At 45.1% G+C, this 22229-nt stretch overlaps 1 protein-coding gene across 1 annotated transcript in view; it reads left to right on the forward strand.

Moving 5' to 3' along the window:
- Positions 1–22229, forward strand: part of LOC146049478 (embryonic protein UVS.2-like) — a 57699-nt gene that overhangs the window by 15970 nt on the left and 19500 nt on the right. The window contains exons 2-8 of the mRNA XM_083166022.1: positions 5274–5301; positions 7853–7912; positions 13520–13654; positions 13739–13856; positions 18491–18669; positions 21411–21492; positions 21784–21911. Coding sequence (XP_083022148.1) covers positions 13528–13654; positions 13739–13856; positions 18491–18669; positions 21411–21492; positions 21784–21911 — 634 coding nt within the window. The 5' untranslated portion in view covers positions 5274–5301; positions 7853–7912; positions 13520–13527. The remainder of the gene's footprint in view (positions 1–5273; positions 5302–7852; positions 7913–13519; positions 13655–13738; positions 13857–18490; positions 18670–21410; positions 21493–21783; positions 21912–22229) is intronic.

Here is a 22229-nt window from a genome sequence, read left to right on the forward strand (position 1 = left end):
GAGCTACAATCACTGATCCCCCGCAGTAGGGCAGTATGATCAGCGATAGTTGTGGTGGGGTAGCAGTGCGGGCAAGAGGGAGTCATCCTGAAGGGGAGGGGATGCTAAGAGCTGTGGCAGCATTGGTGATATTGGTGGTGGCGGCACATGCGCAGCACATGATCAGGGTATATAATGCTGCAGAGACCCATCAGCGAATATACTTTTTTGTTTTCTTATTACACAATGGTCAGTTTGTGTGTCCGTCGGACATACATACTGTAGCTGATCAAACTGGCACTGTCATTGCCTAGGAGCAGAGTACGCTGTACAGAAGCCAGGATTTGCAGTGAGCGCTCTTGTCATTATCACAGGGTTCACTGCATTTTTTCCCCACGTTTTTTTTCCCCTGCAAATAAAGCCAGATCGTAATTCCTATTATATGTATGGGAAATGCAATCAGTTTTTCATGAAAACTGCTCAAAAACCCCTTTAACACATTTAGGTGATACTAAATGAATGTGAAAAAGGTGTGAAAATAATAATTAATCATGCTACAGATTGCTTCTGTCTTATGGCCCCCATACACTATGAGATTTCACCCGATTCCTACATATTGGGCCAAGAAATCATGTGAAAGCAGCTCAAATAGTACGTGTTTTATCTGATCCGATGTGCAGTTCCATGTGCATCAGGTCGGAGCCGGAGATTATACAATCATACGCTTCCCATAAGATCTATGATCTGCAATACATCACATGCAGAAGTACCATACGCGATGTATCGGAAAGGTTCCGGTCTGCTCAAGGGGGATTGGATGTGACTTCTCCAAGAAGAAAAGTTGCATAGTCTATGGTGGCCTCATAGGCGTGCGCAGCCCATTTTCTTAGGGGGTGCACCATTGGGGGGCGTGTCTATCACCACCTACTGGGTGTGTCCATCACCGCCTACTGGGCATGTCTATCAACACCTATTGGGTATTAATGCAAACTAAATAGAAGGTGACTTATTTATGTATATCCACTTCAGAATGAATCATTCCCCCACACCAAAAATGTATACCATAATGCATAATACACGTCACACACACATTACTAGTATACCACATGCCATAATGCCCATTGCACGTTATGCCACACACCATAATGCCCATTACACATTATGCCTCACAACATGATGCCCATTACACATTTCGCCTCATACCTTGATGCTACTTACACATTATGCCTCAGACCATGATGCCCATTACGCCTCACACCGTGAAGCCCATTACACATAATTTGATACACGTGATGCCCATTACACATTATGGCACACACTGTAATGCCTAATACATATAATGCCATATAAGTACAGCTTACCTACATGTTTGTTGCTAGGAGTTACATGCTTGATACCAGAGAATTGATGCTCGTTGCGCAAGGGAGATTACATGCTTGTTGCCCATGGGGGGATTACATGCTCATTGCCCAGAGGGGGGGGGGCTTACATGCTCATTGCCCAGAAGGGGATTACGTGCTCATTGCCCAGCCCAGTGGCCCGGGAGATGTACTCGCAGACGCAATCACAGCCACAGAACTAACTGTATCAGATGGGGATCATTTAAACAGGATGTGACGGGATTATATCTGAGAGAGATTTTTGCAGGAGGCACAATCCAACCTTTAGCTGAATCAGCCCTAGGCATAGGGCAGGCTTTATCTGGGTGAGACATCCTCCCCCACCTCCTGACCCCCAGTGTACTCAGCTTCAACAAACACGCCGGCTCCCTGGTGACCATCCCCAGCACACTCACCCTCCAGCAGCCACAGGAGCGTTTCGCACACCTCCACGGAGAGGGACGGCATGGCAGGCGAGTCTTTTGCCCATAAAAAAAGTGTGCACATGTCCGCACACGGCCCCCCATTGATTGGTGTCCCGCTGCTGTTGCGCTCCTGCAGCTCAACAGCAGCGGGACGCCAATCAACAGGGGGCCATGCGCAGACATGAGGGAGGCTGCTGGACACGGGTGGGCGGGCTTCAGCGGGGAGTCGGAATATGCGGCCGCAGCAGCACTGATCAGCAGCCATCCCTGCCAAGCAGCAACCTCATGGCTGCTGCCGGTGAAAATAGGGGGTGCTGCAAACATGTGGGGGATGCCGGTCATTAGGAGGTGCCTGTGCACCCCCGGCACCCCCCGTGCGCACGCCTATGGGTGGCCTATAGATGTAACATTTCACATTTCCTTTTTTTAGCTAGGGGATTTTATGTATAAAGCAGGCTATTGTGTTATGTGGCGTACCTTTCTCTATGTCACCACACCCTTCACACATGGGTATCCTTAACACAGGAATCAATGGATGGACAGTGTATAATCAAAGTATTCATTTCAATTGTCTGTAGAATACAGTACTGAAATAACTCCATACACAAAGTGCTGAGATCATTAAATGTTGTTGTTTATAATGACATATAACCTGTTTAATGTTGTATTTAGTACTAAAAAGGGCCTACACACGAGGAGATTTGCTGAGCGTTCTGAGCAGTGCTAGATCGCTTAGCACACAATGCCGCACAGCGATGTATCAGCGCTGTGTGCTGAACGATCTGTCACGGTCTGTCACGGCGATTAACTAGATTTATCCAGCATGCTGGATATTAATTGCCGGGTGATATCGCTGCCTATCACTATCACTGTCGCTGTGGCCCCTACACATGGAGCGTACACACAGAGCGATGTGGGAGGATTTTCTGTGCGATATAGACAGATCGCTTAGAAAAGGACCTGAAATCCGCCCATGTGTAGGGCAAATGTGTACGCCCCATGTGTAGGGCCCATGTGTACGCCCCATGTGTAGGGCCCATGTGTACGTCCTGTGTGTACGCCCCATGTTTACGCTCCATGTGTACACCGCCATGTGTACGCCCCGTGTGTAGGCCTCATGTGTACACCCCGTGTGTACGCCCCATGTGTACGCCCCATGTGTATGCCCCGTGTGTACGCCCCATGTGTATGCCCCGTGTGTACGCCCCGTGTGTACGCCCCATGTGTACGCCCCATGTGTATGCCCCGTGTGTACGCCCCATGTGTATGCCCTGTGTGTAGGGCCCATGATTACGCCCCGTGTGTAGGGCCCGTGTGTACACCCCGTGTGTAGGGCCCATGTGTACGCCCTGTGTGTAGGGCCCATGAGTACACCCTGTGTGTAGGGCCCATGATTACGCCCCGTGTGTAGGGCCCATGATTACGCCCCGTGTGTAGGGCCCGTGTGTACACCCCGTGTGTAGGGCCCATGTGTACGCCCCGTGTGTACGCTGTGGGAATAATGAGGATGTATGAATTATTATTCAGCATCTATATCCTGTCACGCTGATTGGGCCGTATAACCCGTACAGATAAATACTGTGACATAAATACCGACATACATTGAAGACTGATGACAGGGCCTCATTAAGGGCACCACCCTAGGCTGATACAGAAGCGGCTGCCCCCCTCCCCCAGCAGCTCCATTCATATTGCCACTTACTGACGTACAGTAGTAATGCTGGCAACAGTGGCATCAAACACAGCCTTGGTGGTGGAGCCATCCACGAGTCTCACGGGATCTCCTCTTCCAGTGACCGCCACTCTGCCTCAGTGAAGCTGGCAATCCCAGAAGGCAACACTGTTCCTGGGGAGATCTCAAAAGACCTTGTCTGCCCCAATTCCCCACATGTACACGCGCACACAGACATTCTGGGGTTCATTTTGTTGGGAGCCAATTAACCTACCAGTATATTTTTTATTGTGGGAGGAAACCGGAGTACCCGGAGGAAACCGACGCAAGTACGGGGAGGATATACAAACTCTGCACAGTTAGAACCATGGTGGGAACCGAACCCATGACCTCAGCGGTGTGAGGCAGTTATGCTATAACCATTACACCATCCGTACTGCTCCGTATATATAACACATGGTGGGGATAGAACCCATGGCCTCAGCGCTGTGAGGCAGTAATACTAACCATTACTCCGTCTGTACTGCCCGTATATATATAACACATGGTGGGGATAGAACCCATGACCTCAGTGCTGTGAGGCAGTAACGCTGACCATTACACTGTCCGTACTGCCCCGTATATATAACACATGGTTGGGATAGAACCCATGACCTCAGCGCTGTGAGGCAGTAACGCTAACCATTACACCATCCGTACTGCCCCTTATATATAACACATGGTGGGGATAGAACCCATGACCTCAGTGCTGTGAGGCAGTAACGCTAACCACTACACTATCCGTACTGCCCAGTATATATAACACATGGTGGGAATAGAACCCATGACCTCAGTGCTGTGAGGCAGTAATGCTAACCATTACACCATCCGTACTGCCAGTACCTACATTTATTTTTATTTTAAATCCGTTATATCAATTTATGTTTGAAAATTGTAATTTAATATATTAATCAGAAATTTGTAACAAATATAAATTTTTTTGTCAAAAAGTTTTTTGGGTTGATTATAATGATGGCAATAATAATGCATAATAACAACTTGAAAATGTTTACTTTAATTGTTAATGTTTTCCCCCTGGTTGTATAAATATTCACTATCACATCCCTATTCCCTATAGTGCTATTAATATCTCAAGACCACGTGCATTATGATAACACCAAAGGATCACAGATTACAATGTAGTATAGACTTACAGGAATACACAGGCTTTATGGGATGGAAATTGGCCTAAAGGCAGAAGATTTTCAATCTCTTCCTCTAAAGTCACAGGAGAAGACAACCTCCTTTTTCTCCCCTTGGTATATATTACGTTACTTTAGAAATAGCCATTACAGCTTTTGATTGGTCGATGTTCTCTATGGCTCACACTTGTATGTAGTTCAATATAATGTAGATGAATTAGCTGATTCTAGACAGTCATCAAAAATCTAGATTGAGATGGATTTGGGAATCTCTGCCGTTATCCTGACCTGTATGATCGGTTTTGCTGACAGTAAACCTTTACCTTCAAAGGTGAGATACTAAAGGGAAAAACCAGTGCAATAATGTATTTGATTATAATATTATTGATTATAATTATTATCATCCTGAGATCTATGTACTACTTTCATTGTGATATTTTCTTCATGATTAGATGCTGTTTAGAATTAGATACCATTGGAAGTAAATGAATCTTAATATTTCAGTGAATAAGACGACCTTCACCTGTAATCTCTGAAGGAAAACTTTGCTCCTACTGTATCTCTCTATTAATCGTTTAATCCAATCACTTGCCCATTGAATTTGCGAATATAACCTTTGCGTTTGATTCTACCACAGGCACCTTTTACAAGAACTGGAAATCTTGGTGAGTTAATATAAATGTATTTGTTTCACCTCATTTTTTTTTTTACGATTTGCAATATTTCAATATAATGTAACTACAATAAGATACGTAGATAGGCCAGTAGCGATTGCAGAACTCTTATATACAAATGATAACGCTCACGGTCTAATATACACCGAGTAATGCCCCACAAGGTGCCAATCAGTGGCAGCAGCAGCAATGCCCATTTAGATGATCAGTTGGAGTCATAATCTACATGGTAACATTGTAGTTGAAGTAGAAAAAATACATACAGTACATCCATCAAGTTGAACCTTTTTTGCAGATCTATCTAAGGCAGCGGTTCTCAAACTGTGGGTCCTGACCCCAAAGTGGGTCCCGACCTTCTCAGCATGAGGTCGCGACTCCATGTTACTGACCATCAGGCTGGGGCCCTGTCATTATTTTTATTGTCTGAAGGGGTCCCAGAGCAAATTAGTTTGAGGACCCCTGGTCTAAGGTGTAGCAGTGATATCCCCTGAAATATAATCTACCTATTGTAGCTTTGGGCTAAATACCACTTATGGGTTGTAACCCTGGATGTTTTTTTCCAGTAAATGTTTGTCCAACCTTATTTTAAATGTATTTATTGTGTCTGCCCATACTGCCTCCTCCGGAAGGGAGTTCCATACCATTACTGCCCTCACCATAAAGAAGCCTTTCCTCCTAATGACGGAATCTATGGCTCATCTTTGCAGGGGATGGCGACGCCAGCCGCCATCCCCCGTCAGCCACCATATGTATAGCGAGAAGGGGACGCGCGCGTATGAGAGGCGCGCGCGTCCCGCTTCCAGCGCTTCCCCCGGGTCACCGCCGGCTTGTCGGCGGTCACCCAGGGTCTCCGCCGCCTGCCCGCATCCCCCCCTAACCCTGTCCATCTCCCTGAAGCGGAGACGGATGGCGAGCCGGGCTGCTGGCGGATTGCCAGCGGTGACGTTCTGGCGATTCGCCAGCAAGGAAGAGCCCGGCCCCATCTGTACCTCCAATCTGAGCACATGCCCACGTGGCCTAGTCTCTGCCCTCAAAGCAAAGAGGGTACCTGATAGTTCGTTGTATTGCCCCCTGATAGATCTGTACATGGTAAGCATGTCTCCTCTGAAACGCCTCTTTTCTAGTGTAAACATTCCTTGTTTGGTTAATCTTTCCTCATAGGTTAACACATCTATCCCTTTTATCAGTTTGGTCGCCTTCTCTGGACTTCTTCTAGCTCTATAATGTCCTTTCTGTAGTGTGGGGCCCAGAATTGCACACAGAATTCCAGATGAGGTCTAACCAGTGCCTTATACAGTGCTATAATTACATGATCTTCTCTTGTTTCCATGCCCTTTGTTTATACAAGCTAGTTTCCTGTTGGCCTTAGTGGCCGCACCATGACACCGAACACTACACCCCAGTTTTTTGTCGAATTGCACTCTTAGGAATTTTTGAATTCTGATTTGCCCAAATCTATCCCGTTTAGTTGCACCCTGGATATGTCACCCAAGATGCATACCTTACATTTATCAACACTGAACTTCATTTTCCATTTATCTCCCCACTAAATTTCTCTGTAGCGTGGAGACATCTTGGACGGTTCTAATCACCCTGCACAGGTTCAGAGGACTTCTATGGCAGAATTGTATTAAATGAATTTCCATGTTAAATGCCAATACACTGACATTTCAATGCTATGACAGGAATTTTGTTGTGGTGTGCGTGTACTTATGCAGAACAACGTGACATTTTGTTCTGCATAACTACACTGGCACTTTGACAAAAATGTGAAACATCGGTGTGTTGGCATGTACTGTAACATGTAAAAAAGTCCTCTGAGTGCCGCAGCCTGTATTTTCTATCAGCTTATCATTACAGAGGGCACCTGGGCCGTTGTGGACCCAGGTGCATAACCGGTGCATGGTGGTGCTGCAGGGCGGAATGTGCGGACGGGTGTCTCAGCTACACATTCCCATCAGTGGCAGTTGCCTGTAAGCCTTTACAGTGCGTGGATCGAGAAGTAAATTAAGTGTCCTTGTTTACCTTGGTCGAGGTTTGAGATGAAGTGTAACCATCGAACAACCACAGGTTTTGTGTTAAACTCAGGAAATTGGATATCGAGATGCTTGACACACTTCAAAAGGCTTTGGGGGAGGAATCCTTGTCCTAGGTGAAAGTTTCCGCTGGTATAAATTCTATGTGGAGGGCAGAGAAGACGTTACAGAAAGGCAAAAAGTGTGGGCCCAATTTGTTCCCAAGTTTTTGATCAAAAAGACAAACGTGTGGTGATGTCCAATGAACTTTTAGAGCGTGTGCAAAGTGAGCCGCATTTTTTTGTCCGAGTGATAACAGGTGATGAAACTTGAATCTTCGAGAATAATCGCGCAGAGTGTCACACGCCATCATCGCCGCGCCCCCAACTAGAATAGCTAGAGCTGTCCTTTGCGCTAATAATATCATATATTCCTATTATGGGATCAGATGGGCAGCGCAGCTGTGTGTAAACCAAGAAGAATATTTGTCATGAAACTCAGTGTCATTTCTTTTGTATTTTTCACAGGAAATATTGGATCTTTAGAAATTAAAGATATCTTCACCACAATAGTTCAATCCAACAAAGGTAAGATTGTACAGACAGAGACAGACAGAGATAGGTTCTGTGAGTCAGTGCGGTTTTGGAGACATATTTTACATTTAAAGAGTGAATACTGCACCTATTATTCTCACTGCTTCATGATTACACATTCAGTAAATAGCCTCACATTCCCATGGAAAACTAGATGATAAGATATTCTCCTGCTGATGAGGCATTACTCTAGGGCAGACTGGGAATTTATATGTAATAACTTGGCCCTATGTTAGGTACAGGTACAAATCGAGAGGATCTGAGCCACCGGCGTGGCAGCCACATACAGTATCGAACGTGACATCTATTGTAGGTGTGTAGAAATCATTTTATTGTGTGTTAGCTCATCCTCAAGCCTCAGGCCTACTCTCCTGGATGTAGTGGGGGACGCACTGTTTTTCATATAATCCCCACACCCCTGTTGGTCCCACGGGCACCCCTACATTATTCTGCTAACCTCCTTGACCATTCCACATGAGGGTTCTGTGTTTGGGGGGCTATGGGCAGGGCCGGTGTAAGGCTTCTCAGCACCCTAGGCAAAACTTCAAACTACTGCCCGCATACTGCCACCAATACCCACTTTCCAACCCCTTAAGGTATACTTGCCTAACATTCTGGAATGGCAGGGAGACTCCCAAAAATTAGGTGGTCCTCCCAGCACCAGGAAGGTGGGCAAGTCCCCTGCTTTCCCTGGAGGCATCCCTTTGAAACCCATGACAGAGTGCAAGGAGGAGGGGGCAGCAAAGTACGGAAGTATGACTCAAGGGAAAGCACGGAGGTGAGGTCTTAGAAGTTCCACAGCAGCCACCTGCATTAAGTACAACCAGGATCCTCATAGACATCAATGATTTTTTGATAGGCAGACTCGTGGCGCCCCCCAGATCCCTGTGCCCCAGGCAGCTGCCTAAAACTGCCTAATAGTAGAGCCGGCTCTGGCTATGGGGTGTTGGGCAGGCGGTGCAGTGTGGACCGGGGATGCAGGGTGAGTGTGTTTTTTTAGGCTGCACTCCCCGCACCTGCCTAGTGATGCCACTGGGTGCGCAGTACAAGGCCCTCCATAGAAGTGGACATGTGTACCTGAAGATAGTCTCCCTTAGCTTCAATTAGGACCCTCCGCCCCCTCCAAAGGGTGTGTTTAATTAGCATGGATTTGCAGACTGCATATTGGAAATGGCGCTATGACGGCAAGTCCTGTATAACTGGATATTGTCAGTTTTATGAATGACTTTGGTGCAGGAAGCCCCCTGGGTTGGTGTAGCCTGGCTGCTTTGGGGCATCCTATTGTTTCACTTAATCTAGCACTTATACCAGCGTGATCCCTTATTACCGATCATCTATGTAGCGCTCTGCTGTTGTAGCTGTTGTAGCTGTTGTAGCTGCTGTAGCTGTTGTAGCTGTTGTAGCTGCTGTAGCTTCTGTAGCTGCTGTAGCTGTTGTAGCTGCTGTAGCTGCTCTGGCTGTTGTAGCTGTTAGAAACATAGAAACATAGAATTTGACGGCAGATAAGAACCACTTGGCCCATCTAGTCTGCCCCTTTTTTTAAACATGTTACCTCAAACCATATTTAATCCTTATTTTTTTGTAAGGATATCAATCTGCCTATCCCAAGCATGTTTAAATTGTACTACTGTATTTGCGTCTACCACCTCTGTTGGGAGGCTATTCCACTTATCTACTACTCTTTCTGTGAAAAAATTCTTCCTCACATTTCCCCTGAATCTTCCTCCCTCTAGTGTCAGTGCATGTCCTCGTGTTCTGTTGCTCCTCTTCCTGTGAAGAATGTCTCCCACCTGTACCTTGTTAAAGCCCTTGATATATGTGAACGTTTCTATCATGTCCCCCCTTTCCCTTCTCTGCTCTAAAGTATACATATTAAGATCTTTTAGTCTTTCCTTGTACGTTTTGTGATGTAGGCCATGCACCATTTTAGTTGCTCTTCTTTGTACAGTCTCTAATGTATTTATATCCTTCTGGAGATATGGCCTCCAGAACTGAACACAATACTCTAGGTGAGGTCGTACCAATGACCTATACAGTGGCATTATTACGTCTTTCTTTCTACTGCTGATACCTCTCCCTATGCAACCAAGCATCTGACTTGCCTTCTTCATTGCATGTTACATTGCCTACCTGCTTTTAAGTCCCCTGAAATAGTGACACCTAGATCCCTCTCTTCCTCAGTAGTTTCCATTATAGTGCCATTTATACTATATTAAGTCTTTGGATTTCTGAGACCCAAGTGCATGATTTAGCATTTTTTGGCATTAAACTGTAGTTGCCATTCTCTTGACCATTTCTCTAATCTGCCTAGATCCTCAATCATTTGTTTTACCCCTCCTGGTGTGTCTACCCTGTTGCATACCTTTGTGTCATCTGCAAAAAGGCACATTTTACCCTCAATTCCATTTGCAATATCACCAATAAAGATATTAAAAAGCACCGGTCCAAGTACAGATCCCTGGGGTACTCCACTTGTAACCTTTCCCTCCTTTGACTGTACTCCGTTTACTACAACTCTCTGTTTTCTGTCCTGCAACCACGCTCTTATCCATTCAACTATCTTAGAATCCAATCCCAAGCTTTCAAGTTTATTTAACAGTCTGCGATGTGGGACAGTGTCAAAAGCTTTACTAAAGTCTAGATAAGCTACATCTACAGCCCCACCTTGATCTATTACTTTAGTCACCCAGTCAAAAAAGTCAATAAGATTTGTTTGACATGATCTTCCCCAGTAAACCCATGCTGTTTTGGATCCTGTAAATTGCTGGTTTTGAGATATTCTACAACTCTTTGTTTTAAGAGTGTTTCCATCAATTTCCCTACTACTGATGTAAGGCTCACTGGTCGATAGTTGCTTACCTCTTCCTTGCTTCCACTTTTGTGCAGTGGGACTACATTCGCTGTTTTCCAGTCCTCTGGGATTACTCCAGTAGCTAGTGACTGGTTGAATAATTCTGTTATTGGTTTTACCAGCTCCCCTTTAAGCTCTTTTAGTATCCTTGGATGTATCCCATCTGGCCCCATTGATTTATCCACTTTCAGTTTTGAGAGTTCTGTGAGGACTTTCTCCTCTGTAAATGTACTTGTCTCTCCCTCAGTTTTCTGACTATACTTGCAACTTAACTGAGGCCCCTTCCCCTCTCTTTCAGCAGTGAATACTGAGCAGAAATAATTATTAATATTATCTGCTATTACATTGTCCCCCTCAAGAAAACTTCCACTCTCTGTCTTCAGTCTAATTATTCAACTTTTTGTTTTTCTCCTTTCACTTATATACCTAAAAAAAGTTTTCCCCCCTTTACCCACTGACTGGGCCATTTTCTCTTCAGCCTGTGCTTTTGCACATCTGATTACCTTCTTAGCCTCCTTCTGTCTAACAAATACACCTCTTTGTCCTCATTCTTCTGCGTCTGCTTAAATTTCTTAAAGGCCAACTTTTTTGCTTTCACAATACTTGCTACTTCTTTTGCAAACCACAATGGCTTTCTTTTTCTTGTGTTTTTCCTAACTCTTTTGACACAAAGTTCTGTTGCTTTTAGAATTGCACTTTTTAATTTTTCCCACTTATCCTGCACTCCTTCCAAGTTCTTCCACTCTGCCAAAGAATCCCTTACAGAGTTTCCCATCTCTACAAAATCAGCCTTCCTAAAATCTAACACCATTGTTTTTGTGTGCGATGAGTCAGTCTCTGTCTTTATTTTGAACCATACTGCTTGATGGTCACTGGATCCCAGATTTTCACCCACATTTATGTCAGATATTCTGTCACCATTTGTAAGTATTAAGTCTAATATTGCGTCCTTACGAGTGGGCTCCCTCACCAATTGCTGGAGGGATGCTCCTTGCAAGGAATTCAGCATGTCCCTACTTCTGGTGGAACTTTCAACAGGCAGCTCCCAGTTAACATCAGGAAGATTAAAGTCTCCCATGATTATCACCTCTCCTTTTAATGCAATATCACCTCTCCTTTTAATGCTGTAGCTGTTGTAGCTTTTGTAGCTGCTATAGCTGCTGTAGCTGTTGTAGCTGCTGTAGCTGTTGTAGCTGCTGTGGCTGTTGTAGCTGTTGTAGCTGCTGTAGCTGCTGTGTCTGTTGTAGCTGCTGTAGCTGCTGTAGCTGTTGTAGCTGTTGTAGCTGCTGTAGCTGTTGTAGCTGCTGTAGCTGTTGTAGCTTTTGTAGCTGCTATAGCTGCTGTAGCTGCTGTAGCTGTTGTAGCTTTTGTAGCTGCTATAGCTGCTGTAGCTGTTGCAGCTGTTGTAGCTGCTGTAGCTGCTGTAGCTGTTGTAGCTGCTGTAGCTGTTGCAGCTGTTGTAGCTGCTGTAGCTGCTGTAGCTGCTGTAGCTGTTGTAGCTTTTGTAGCTGCTATAGCTGCTGTAGCTGTTGTAGCTGCTGTGGCTGTTGTAGCTGTTGTAGCTGCTGTGTCTGTTGTAGCTGTTGTAGCTGTTGTAGCTGCTGTAGCTGTTGTAGCTGCTGTAGCTGCTGTAGCTGTTGTAGCTGTTGTAGCTGTTGTAGCTGCTGTAGCTGTTGTAGCTGCTGTAGCTGTTGCAGCTGTTGTAGCTGCTGTAGCTGCTGTAGCTGCTGTAGCTGTTGTAGCTTTTGTAGCTGCTATAGCTGCTGTAGCTGTTGTAGCTGCTGTGGCTGTTGTAGCTAATGTAGCTGCTGTAGCTGTTGTAGCTGCTGTGGCTGTTGTAGCTGTTGTAGCTGCTGTGTCTGTTGTAGCTGTTGTAGCTGTTGTAGCTGCTGTAGCTGTTGTAGCTGCTGTAGCTGCTGTAGCTGTTGTAGCTGTTGTAGCTGTTGTAGCTGCTGTAGCTGCTGTAGCTGTTGTAGCTTTTGTAGCTGCTATAGCTGCTGTAGCTGTTGCAGCTGTTGTAGCTGCTGTAGCTGTTGTAGCTGTTGTAGCTGCTGTAGCTGCTGTAGCTGTTGTAGCTTTTGTAGCTGCTATAGCTGCTGTAGCTGCTGTAGCTGTTGCAGATGTTGTAGCTGCTGTAGCTGCTGTAGCTGCTGTAGCTGCTGTAGCTGTTTTAGTAATGTACCATGACCTGCATCTACTAAACATTACTGAACAGAATAATTCTAATAAACCCTTAATATAACACAGAGTAAATTTTAGGTGCTTAGCATAATTTGGGCCGCGGTGGATGACCTCATGTCGTGGGTCCCTAACACTAAATCTTAAGTCCAAGGCATGGGGCCCCCCAGGCAAACACAAGCCAACTCCAACTTATGTATTGGTTGCTATGGGCAACATCTGATCTTCAGCAGAACTCCCATCTGAGGAAATGTACCCCTTCCAATAAATGCTGTAGAAAGAATCCTCTCTGCACTGTATATTTGCCTTAGAACATTGACCCCAATGAGTATAATGATTGATAAATCACTGTGATCATTTTGAAGGTTCGCAGATAGAAAATTGATGTAACTTAATGAGACTGTATAAAAATGGCTGAACGCACAGAACTGACCAGTTACATTGCTGAAGTGCTATAAATATACATTGCGCCGTGTATTAGAAAATGCTAAAGTAAATAAGATATTGGTGATCGTCCTGAAAGATACAATGAATTAAAGAATTGATTAATTTTTTTTTAATGAAATATCCAGATAGCAACATGATGATCCAGGAGGGGGATATTCTCATAAAGAAAGGCCGCAGTGCTGTCAGCTGCACACAATGCCTGTGGCCGACATCTTCACCTGGGACAGTCAATGTTCCGTACATTCTGTCTTCTGTGTACAGTGAGTATCTCCTATTACTCAGCTTTGCTGTTGTTTGTAGACCGGTAACATGGAAAGCTCAAATCTTGCTTCTTTATAATGCAGATAGCCAGCAGGTGGCGCTGTTTAAAACCGCCATGCAGGAGTTTGAAACCTTGACCTGTGTGAGATTTGTTCCCCGCAAGTCAGAGACTGATTATATTAATATTACGACCTCAGACGGGTAAGTTCTTCTGTGTCTCCTAAAATATTGTACAAAATGTGAGAATTGTAGAAATGTAAGAATTTCCGCAATGAGCTAAATCTTCTTTGGCTCCTTTACAGTACATATAATTAGCTTTATCTCTTCTAGCTTCCTTCTGTGGTTTTCCTATATTGGGGACCTATGAACGTAGTGATCCCTGGGCATTTTCTCTCTAGACAGCTTAGAAAATGTCCCTACATCTCCCCATGTTTAGGCGCGATAGCGATGTGCAGCCCCACACATTGCTATTGCCCCGGCGGTTAATATCCAGCGTACTGGACGAATCTGGTTAAACAGCGGAGAACACTGGCTCTGACATGTCAATGTACAGATCTAGCATCGCTCAGAACACTCATCTCCCCATGTGTAGGCCCCTTTAGTCTCGGTGCTATTCAAACCTGATCGCAGCCCTGCAATTTCACAAGGCAGATGATTATCGTTCGACTACACATGTGTACAGATTGTAGCACACATGCGCAAATCCATTATGTTGAAAAATCCAGCGTCTTTTCTTATCGCAAGCCGTTCACAACTTGACTGACAGGAAGGCTGTGTTTAGGGCTGGTTACTACCCATTTTCTAGGAGTCTCAGGGAAAACGCAGGTGTGGATGGGTGTTTTCAGGTCGCATGTGTGATGTCCGCTCTGGCCTCCATCAGCCTACTGGCTGCAATGAGTTACGCACAGGCAGCGAATAGTGGACACATTATTAGGTGGTGATTGAGTTTATGGATTGACAATTCTGCAAGCCTTTCTCAGCCCCATCGGGATGTCTATCTGAACACAGGACCCCGCAATGTCACAGAGCAGTGATCAGATGGTTCTGCACACAACAAATTAATTGCCTTGAAAATTTGGCAACATCCTCCCACACATATTGTTTAATCTCTTGGCGGGGGTGCTAACCTACACAACAATGGATATCATGAAGAAGAGAAGAAAATAAATTGTTGCTCTGTGTTTGCCTTCAATGAGCGGTAGCATTTCCCTGACCGCAACAGAGAGAATAGTCCATTGTTGGGATGGCTTAGGTCCTTCATTATCTTCCTGGCTTTGGTCCAGCATCACTTGCTGTATATAGTGTCCAGGTCTGGAAGCTCGATACGGATGGTACGCTCTGCCGCTCGCACAACCCTCTGGAGAGCTTGTTTGTCCTTTTTGGTGCTGTTGCCAAACCAGGCCGTGATATTTCCTGTCAGGATGCTCTCAATGGTGCAGGAATAGAAATTCTTTAGTACTCTTGAGGATAGTCTAAAGTCCTTCAGTCGTCTAAGATGATAGAAAGGCCGCCGGGACTTCTTCACCAGGGAGTTAACATGGCAGGACCAAGTCAGGTCCTGCGTGATGTAGACACCTAGGTACCTTAAACTGTCTACTATCTCCACTGGGGTCCCATTGATGGTTAGGGACTGGTAGTTCATCTCCTGCTTTGTGCTGAAGTCCACTATTAGCTCCTTAGTTTTGCTGACGTTTAGGTAGAGATTGTTGACCTGGCACCAAGATTCCAGGTTGCTAACCTCCTCTAGGTAGGCTGTCTCATCATTTTTAGAGATCAGGCCCAGCACCACAGTATCGTCTGCAAACGTAATGATGTTGGTGGAGCTCGAAGTGGCCACACAGTCATAAGTATATAGAGAGTACAGCAGGGGGCTCAGAACACAGCCCTGGGGGGTTCCAGTGCTGAGGGTGAGACATGGTTGCCCATCAGTACCGCCTGTGATCTGTCTGTCAGAAAGTTGGATATCCAGTAACACAGAGATGGGCTGAGGCCCAGGATCTCCAGCTTAGTGGTGAGTATGGAGGGGATTATTGTATTAAATGCTGAACTATAGTCGACGAACAGCATTTTGACATAATTCCCCCTTCTGATGTCCAGGTGGCTCAGGGCTGCATGATGGAGGTATGCAATGGCGTCCTCAGTAGATCGGTTAGGACGATACGCAAACTGTAGTGGGTCCAGGGTGCCTGGTAGAGAAGAAGTGATGAATTCTCTGACTAGTCGTTCGAAGCACTTCATCACTACTGAGGTAATGGCCACTGGACAGAAGTCATCCAGGCCGGTGAGAGCGCCGGAGTCACAGGCAAGGGGGACCGCTTCCCAACTTCCGCCCTGCACTGTACAGCCACCGGAGTCTGCACATGCTGTGCATTCTCTGAGGCGGCAGTGGCCATATTGAATACTGGCAGTGCCCATCGCCCCCCCAGTCCTCAAAACACTGTGGCTGTACAGTTCAGGGTGCAAGTTAGGAAGCGGTCCCCCTTGCCTGGGACTCCGTCACTATCCCTGGGCCGCTGGTGTCACTGATGTCCCCGTCTCACTGCCGCTGACCCGCCACTGGCTGTCTCTTGGCACTTACCACTGCTGACCTGTCGCTGGCTATCTCCAGGTACCGTTACCATCGTTCCCCCCCCGGGCCGCTGATGAATTGGCGTCCTCTGTCTTACTGCCGCTGTCACAGCTGACAGGAGCTGAAGTATTCAGTTATAAGTAAGCTAAAAAAGTAGGTAACTGAAATACATACCCCCAAAGTAGTATACATACCCCCAAGCTTGGTTGAAAATATTAAGGGGTTAAAATCACAGACTAACAAGACGAATATACATGTAACATAAGGTGCTCTGAATAATAAAGAGTGATATACAGATTTAAAAATATCCGATTTTAGACAGTAAGATTCCTTGATTATTTACTGGTAAATGTACTAAACTGCTACATTAGGAATGGATTTAAAGGACAACCCGAGTTCTGGAATACTACCTCTTTTTAATGCTCAGATATGTAGTTATACAGTAAAGAGTCTCTTGTAGTGCGGTACCTCGTGTGTGCCAGGTAAGTACTTAAGGGTTCCACACAGCCAGCATTCATTTTAAATACCGAGTGTGGCAGATTGTACCTGAGTAATTACCAAACTCCTAGGCGAACCCGACAAGATACAAGCTCAATATATATGCGTGTGTGGTAACAGCTTTATCTGCTCCCACTTGGTTCAGCAACATATATCGGTGTATACTGATTCAGTTGTAAGTGTGCAGTAAGATTGTGCTGAGTTCCACCATATATAACAGGGGTGTCCAAACTTTTTGCGACGAGGGCCAGATTTGGTGAGGTGAAAATGTGGGGGGCCGACCATTCAGCCTGACATTCTTTGAATCATTGATCACATCAGAATGCCCCCACTCTACCCCCATTCACTCTATGTCCCCCAGCCTGCCCCTTCACTGTATTTCCTCCAGCCTGCCCCTCCTTCATTGTATGTCCCCCATTCACTGTATGTTCCCCACTCTGCACCCATTCACTCTGTCCCACAGCCTGCCCCCCTTCTCTTAATGTCCATCAGTGCCTCCATTCATTGTATGTCCCCAAGCCTGACCCTCCTTTACTGTATGACTACCATTCACTATGTACTCAACGCTTCCCCCATTCACTGTACTGTATGTCCCCAGCCTGCTTCCCCTTCTCTGAATGGCCATCACTGCCTCCATTCACTGTATGTCCCCCACTCTGCCCCCTCCCTTCTCTGTATGTTTCCCAGCCCCTTGTGTGAGCCAGAGGAAGGAGAGGCAAAGCAGGCACTGCAAGGACAGGAGAGGCTTGGGCTCCCACTGCTGCCCTCCTCCACTCTGCATGTTACGGGAGTAAGCTTCCCCCTTGCTGCCCCCCTCCCCAAACACTACTGTCACTGTGATTGTGGAGTAGGGTGATATACGATTGCAGCAGCAGGGGTAGGACGCCAAACACATCTCACTGCAGCAGACAGCAAGGTAAAGGCGCGCTCGCCGGGGCCCCACCTTTAGTGTCCTGTGCTGTGCTTCCCACATCTGATGCTCTGCCCACTTCCAGCTGGAGGCTGCGGGCCGCTTGAAAAGACAACACGGGCCGCAATTGGCCCCCGGGCCTGACTTTGGGCATGCCTGATATATAAGGATTTTTAGGTAATTCAATACTCAATACTCAGTAGAAATCATATATAGTGCTGTATTTGACAGGAGTTAATCCAACTACTATGTAAAATATATGATTAAAACACATAAAATAAGCTGAAATTATTTGGGAAGCTGGCCATCTCCTGGTCACAGGAGATTATATGGTCCCTGTATACGATAATTTCCCATGATAGAGGTTTGGAAGCGTTCAAATATTTCTTAATAAAGGAATCCATCGAAGGTGACCTGAGAGATTTCATTCTGGAGCAAATTTGGTTTATATTGAAAACAAAATTTTTTTCTTTAAGTTTTTATCTTCAGTGCTCTGGGACAAAGTTTCGCTAATTTATTTAATTCTGAGTTATTGGGAAGAATTCCATATTTGGTGCAAATTTAGTGACCTATCGCTGTTACATAGAAGACGCCATTCTTATTGGAGGGATGGCAATAAAAGGACTGGAACTGTTCTGCGATGGTTTAAATCAGAATGACTTTAGTAGGAAACTCACATTGGAAATCAGTGAAATGACTGTGAATTTCGTAGACTTGCCATTTTACACAGATGAGATTTAATTCCCACGAAGAATGATCAGAAACCCACAGACAGCAATTCATTTATCAGAATAGAGAGTAATCCTCAATTCAATTTTTTGTTTCACTAAATGCTAATTTTACCTCTGATTCCTCCAGTTGTGCCTCCTATATTGGAAGAATTGGTGGTATACAGAAAGTGTTCCTATCAGCAGACTATTGCATGTCCATGGGGATCATACAACATGAGCTAAACCATGCTATTGGGTTTTTTCATGAACAGTCTCGGAGTGATCGGGATGACCATGTCACTATTGTGACCCAATACATCTCACCAGGTAATGTAAATCCAGATTAAACGTAACCGTTTTAACAGGCTCTCTTTAGATTTGAATTTGTTGCATCTGGCAGAGGTCACGGGCGGGTGATGCCTTTTACCGTGATCAGCCACCCAGGATCCTTGCTGACAGATCTGCCTTACTCACCTAATCCGGCTCCGGACGTTGCTCCTTGATCGCAGCCGGTTTAAATGGTCCTGCTTTTTCTCCTGCCATGCCTCCCTTATCCTTCTTCTTTGTGCCGCTGTTCATGGCTTCCGGGAGTGAGGCAGGTGCTCTTGAGTCTGGGATTTCCCCTTGTTGGTTCTTTAGGCTGCTTGGTGGTATGTGATGCCACTGTGTTGTCTCTCTTGGGGTGTTCCAACGCATTTTTGCCTGGTGCTGGCCTTCTTCTAGGGAGTTTACAGTAGGCTGTCCTAGGACTTGTCTTTATTGGCTAGGGATGGTGCTGCGGGGGTGGTTGTTGGTCCTGTCCTGTGATAGGTGCTTTTCACTTGTCTGTCAAGGATGAGATTATTTTGCTGGTGCTTCTATGTTGTTGTTGTTGCTGTTTCCTTACGTTTCTCATAGGCCCTTATTCTGATCGGTGCAGCCGGATCCGAATATGCGGCCAGGACCGTGCGTGCGAAACCCCGCCTTCCATATGGATCGCCAACTCCGTCCGTATGCGGTAAGAAGGTGGCCGAACGGACCGCACGTGTATTTTACATGGAATACGCCTCCTCCATCTCAGGGAACCTCCCCCATCATTCGATGGTCGCAGACCATCGAATGCAGGACCGAGTGGTCCACTAGCTCCCGCAACCTCAGACCACACAGACATTTTTCCGTGCAAAAGCAGGGATCTGGGCGGGCAGCTGACATCCGGCGATGTCATATGTCCGCCCCATACACGTGCGTCACGGCCGCATTACCATACGTACGCCCAGCGTTTGCATGGGAACGCCCATGAAACGCGGGGCGTATGCATATGGTAATGAGCCCAAATAGCCCTTCACGCCCCTCTCCACCCCCTGTTCGGAGTGTTCACATTTCATGCAGGATTTGGCCGTAGGCCCCGCTCACACATGCGCAGAGACGCCTCTGCACATGCGCAGACACAAAACATCGGCGGCACGAACGCACGCGGATATTACCGCACCAACCAGAATAAGGGCCATAGTTTTTTTGTTGGGTTTTCGTGTTGCAAAGGTCCTGTTCTTTAGTTGGTGGGCATTGTGGTCTGTGGGTGTCAGTTTGGGATAATTATATAAATTGGTTGAGTCCAGTAAAAAGTATTTGCATAGTTAATTTACAGAAAAATATATATGGTGATCTCAGTCAGTCTATGCATTATGTGGCGATGGTGTGATTTGTGCAGAATTGTAATTCCAATATTGATGTCATGGTATACATGATGACAGTAGAGTATGTTCAATCATAATCAAACATAATCATAATCATAGTGATGACAGTAAGGTGGTATTGGGAAATTCGGGTATTACATACTGGTTAGTGGTGTCATAGTATGCATGATGATGGTACAGTATGTTGACACATAATCATAGTGATGACAGTAAGGTGGTATTGGGAAACACTGGTATATCATACAGGTTATTGGTGTCTGTTTGTTATGCGTCAGGGCTACTTTCTCTTCCCGACTATTAATTTCACTCCATTGTCCAGGTTTAGGCCTCGTGGGTTCAGTGTTGTCAGATCATACATCCACCAGATGTGTTTATTCGTTGTATGCAGTCCCCCCTCTCCAGTTGGGGTGCACTTTCTCGATTCCTATGAAGAACAGGGAGCTTGGGCTACTTTTGTGGTGTTTTTTGTAATGTTTTGAGAGGTTGTTGTTCTCGAAACCTCTCTTGATGTTTCAGAGGTGTTCATTCAGATGTGTCTTTAGGGGACTTTGGTGCGTCCTATGTATTGTTTTTTGCATGGGCACTCTAGGAGATATATCAGTCCCTTGCTGTTGCAAGTGATATGGCTATATATGGGGTAGGATGTACCTGTGGTTGAGGATGTAAATCTGGTGGTTGGTTTTGTTCTCCGGTTCCCCGGTGGGTGCATCCTGTGCAATTGCCGCAGTAGTAGAAGCCATTGGTTGGGGTTGTTTTGGTGATTGTGGTTTGGCTGATTTGCTTTGGTGGGATATGGCTGTGTACGAGTTTATTCTTGAAGTTTGGTGGCTTTCTGAAGATGAGCCTTGGCTCGTCTGGGATACAGTATGTCCTGTTAGTTGTTCGTCTTGTTTCAGCAGAAGCGAGCGTTTCTGTAGGATATTTGTATGTTCGTGGCTTGTTTTCAATAGTTGATTATGAACAGTTTTTCTTTTGGTTGGGTGTCTGTCATCTTGTCTTTGTGTTTTAGGAGGTTTCCTCTCTCTATGGCTTTATATTCCAGGACAGCTTTTCCTAAAATAAATATCATGCCTTCGATAACCTGTAAGTCTTATTGCATTAGCACAGACCACTGCATGATGAAAAGGGATCCTCAGGGATCCATCTGTAGCTTTTTTTGCAAAGACGGTCCTGTCTTATCATATGAAATATAAGGGTGCCAGCACAGTCATCAAAGACACCTGCATTGTTACCTCTATATGTTTTTGCCTAATTGGTTCCTATAGTCATAGATGTTGTCAGGTGCTATTAGCTGCACAACGTATCATGTATGTTTTTACTGTACATATTTGGTAGAAAAAGAAATGTTATTTCATCCTGAATTTACCCTATGGAAATATATTTTCTCTTTCACAGATAATTTGGTTAACTTTCAAAAATATAACACAAATAATTTGGGCCTTGAGTATGACTATGCATCAGTAATGCATTATCCAAGGTACAGTAATTATGTTTTTTCCCCAAAAAATACGGTACATGTCTATAATACATTGAATTTATAGGGCCATACATGGTCATTATTTAGTTATTTAGTTAATTTAGTGCATGCTTGTATAGTACAAACCAACAGAATATGGGCATCCCTTATTAGGGATCGCAACATGATATTATTAATAATAATAATAATAATAATAATAATTATAATAATACTATTATCACAGCAGTGATTGCAACACAAATGCTAATATGGCTTACAGAATAATCACTCAGATTTTTTACTGGATTTCAGGAATGCATTCACCACAGTTAATGGACAAGACACCCTCATACCCAAACCTGACCCAAATGTGCCCATTGGACAAAGATATGGACTAAGTGTCCTGGATGTTTCTAAAATTAACAAACTTTATAACTGCAGTAAGTGCTTACAGAAAAAGCTTAGCTATGTGTTCAAAACTGTTCCACAAATGATGTGCCTCATTCAGCATTTGTCCACCAGCCAATATCAAGCATTTCTAAATCTGTTTGTTGGCCACTGTGCCAAGAAGCCTGGGAACCGCTACTTCTTTGTGTGTGGCAAAGTTTACATTCTAAGGGTCATGACTGTGTTTGTCTCCAACCTCAAGAGCTTAAGAGGTTTTTAATGATTCAGCACAGACCTGCATCAAAGTTATAGCAGGTATCAAACTATTGCTGAGTGTACTGGGTAGTTTAACCTACAGTATGTGTTATTTT

The sequence above is a fragment of the Crinia signifera genome, chromosome 12 (assembly GCF_055691185.1).
Source record: "Crinia signifera chromosome 12, ASM5569118v1, whole genome shotgun sequence".
Classification (NCBI taxonomy): domain Eukaryota; kingdom Metazoa; phylum Chordata; class Amphibia; order Anura; family Myobatrachidae; genus Crinia; species Crinia signifera.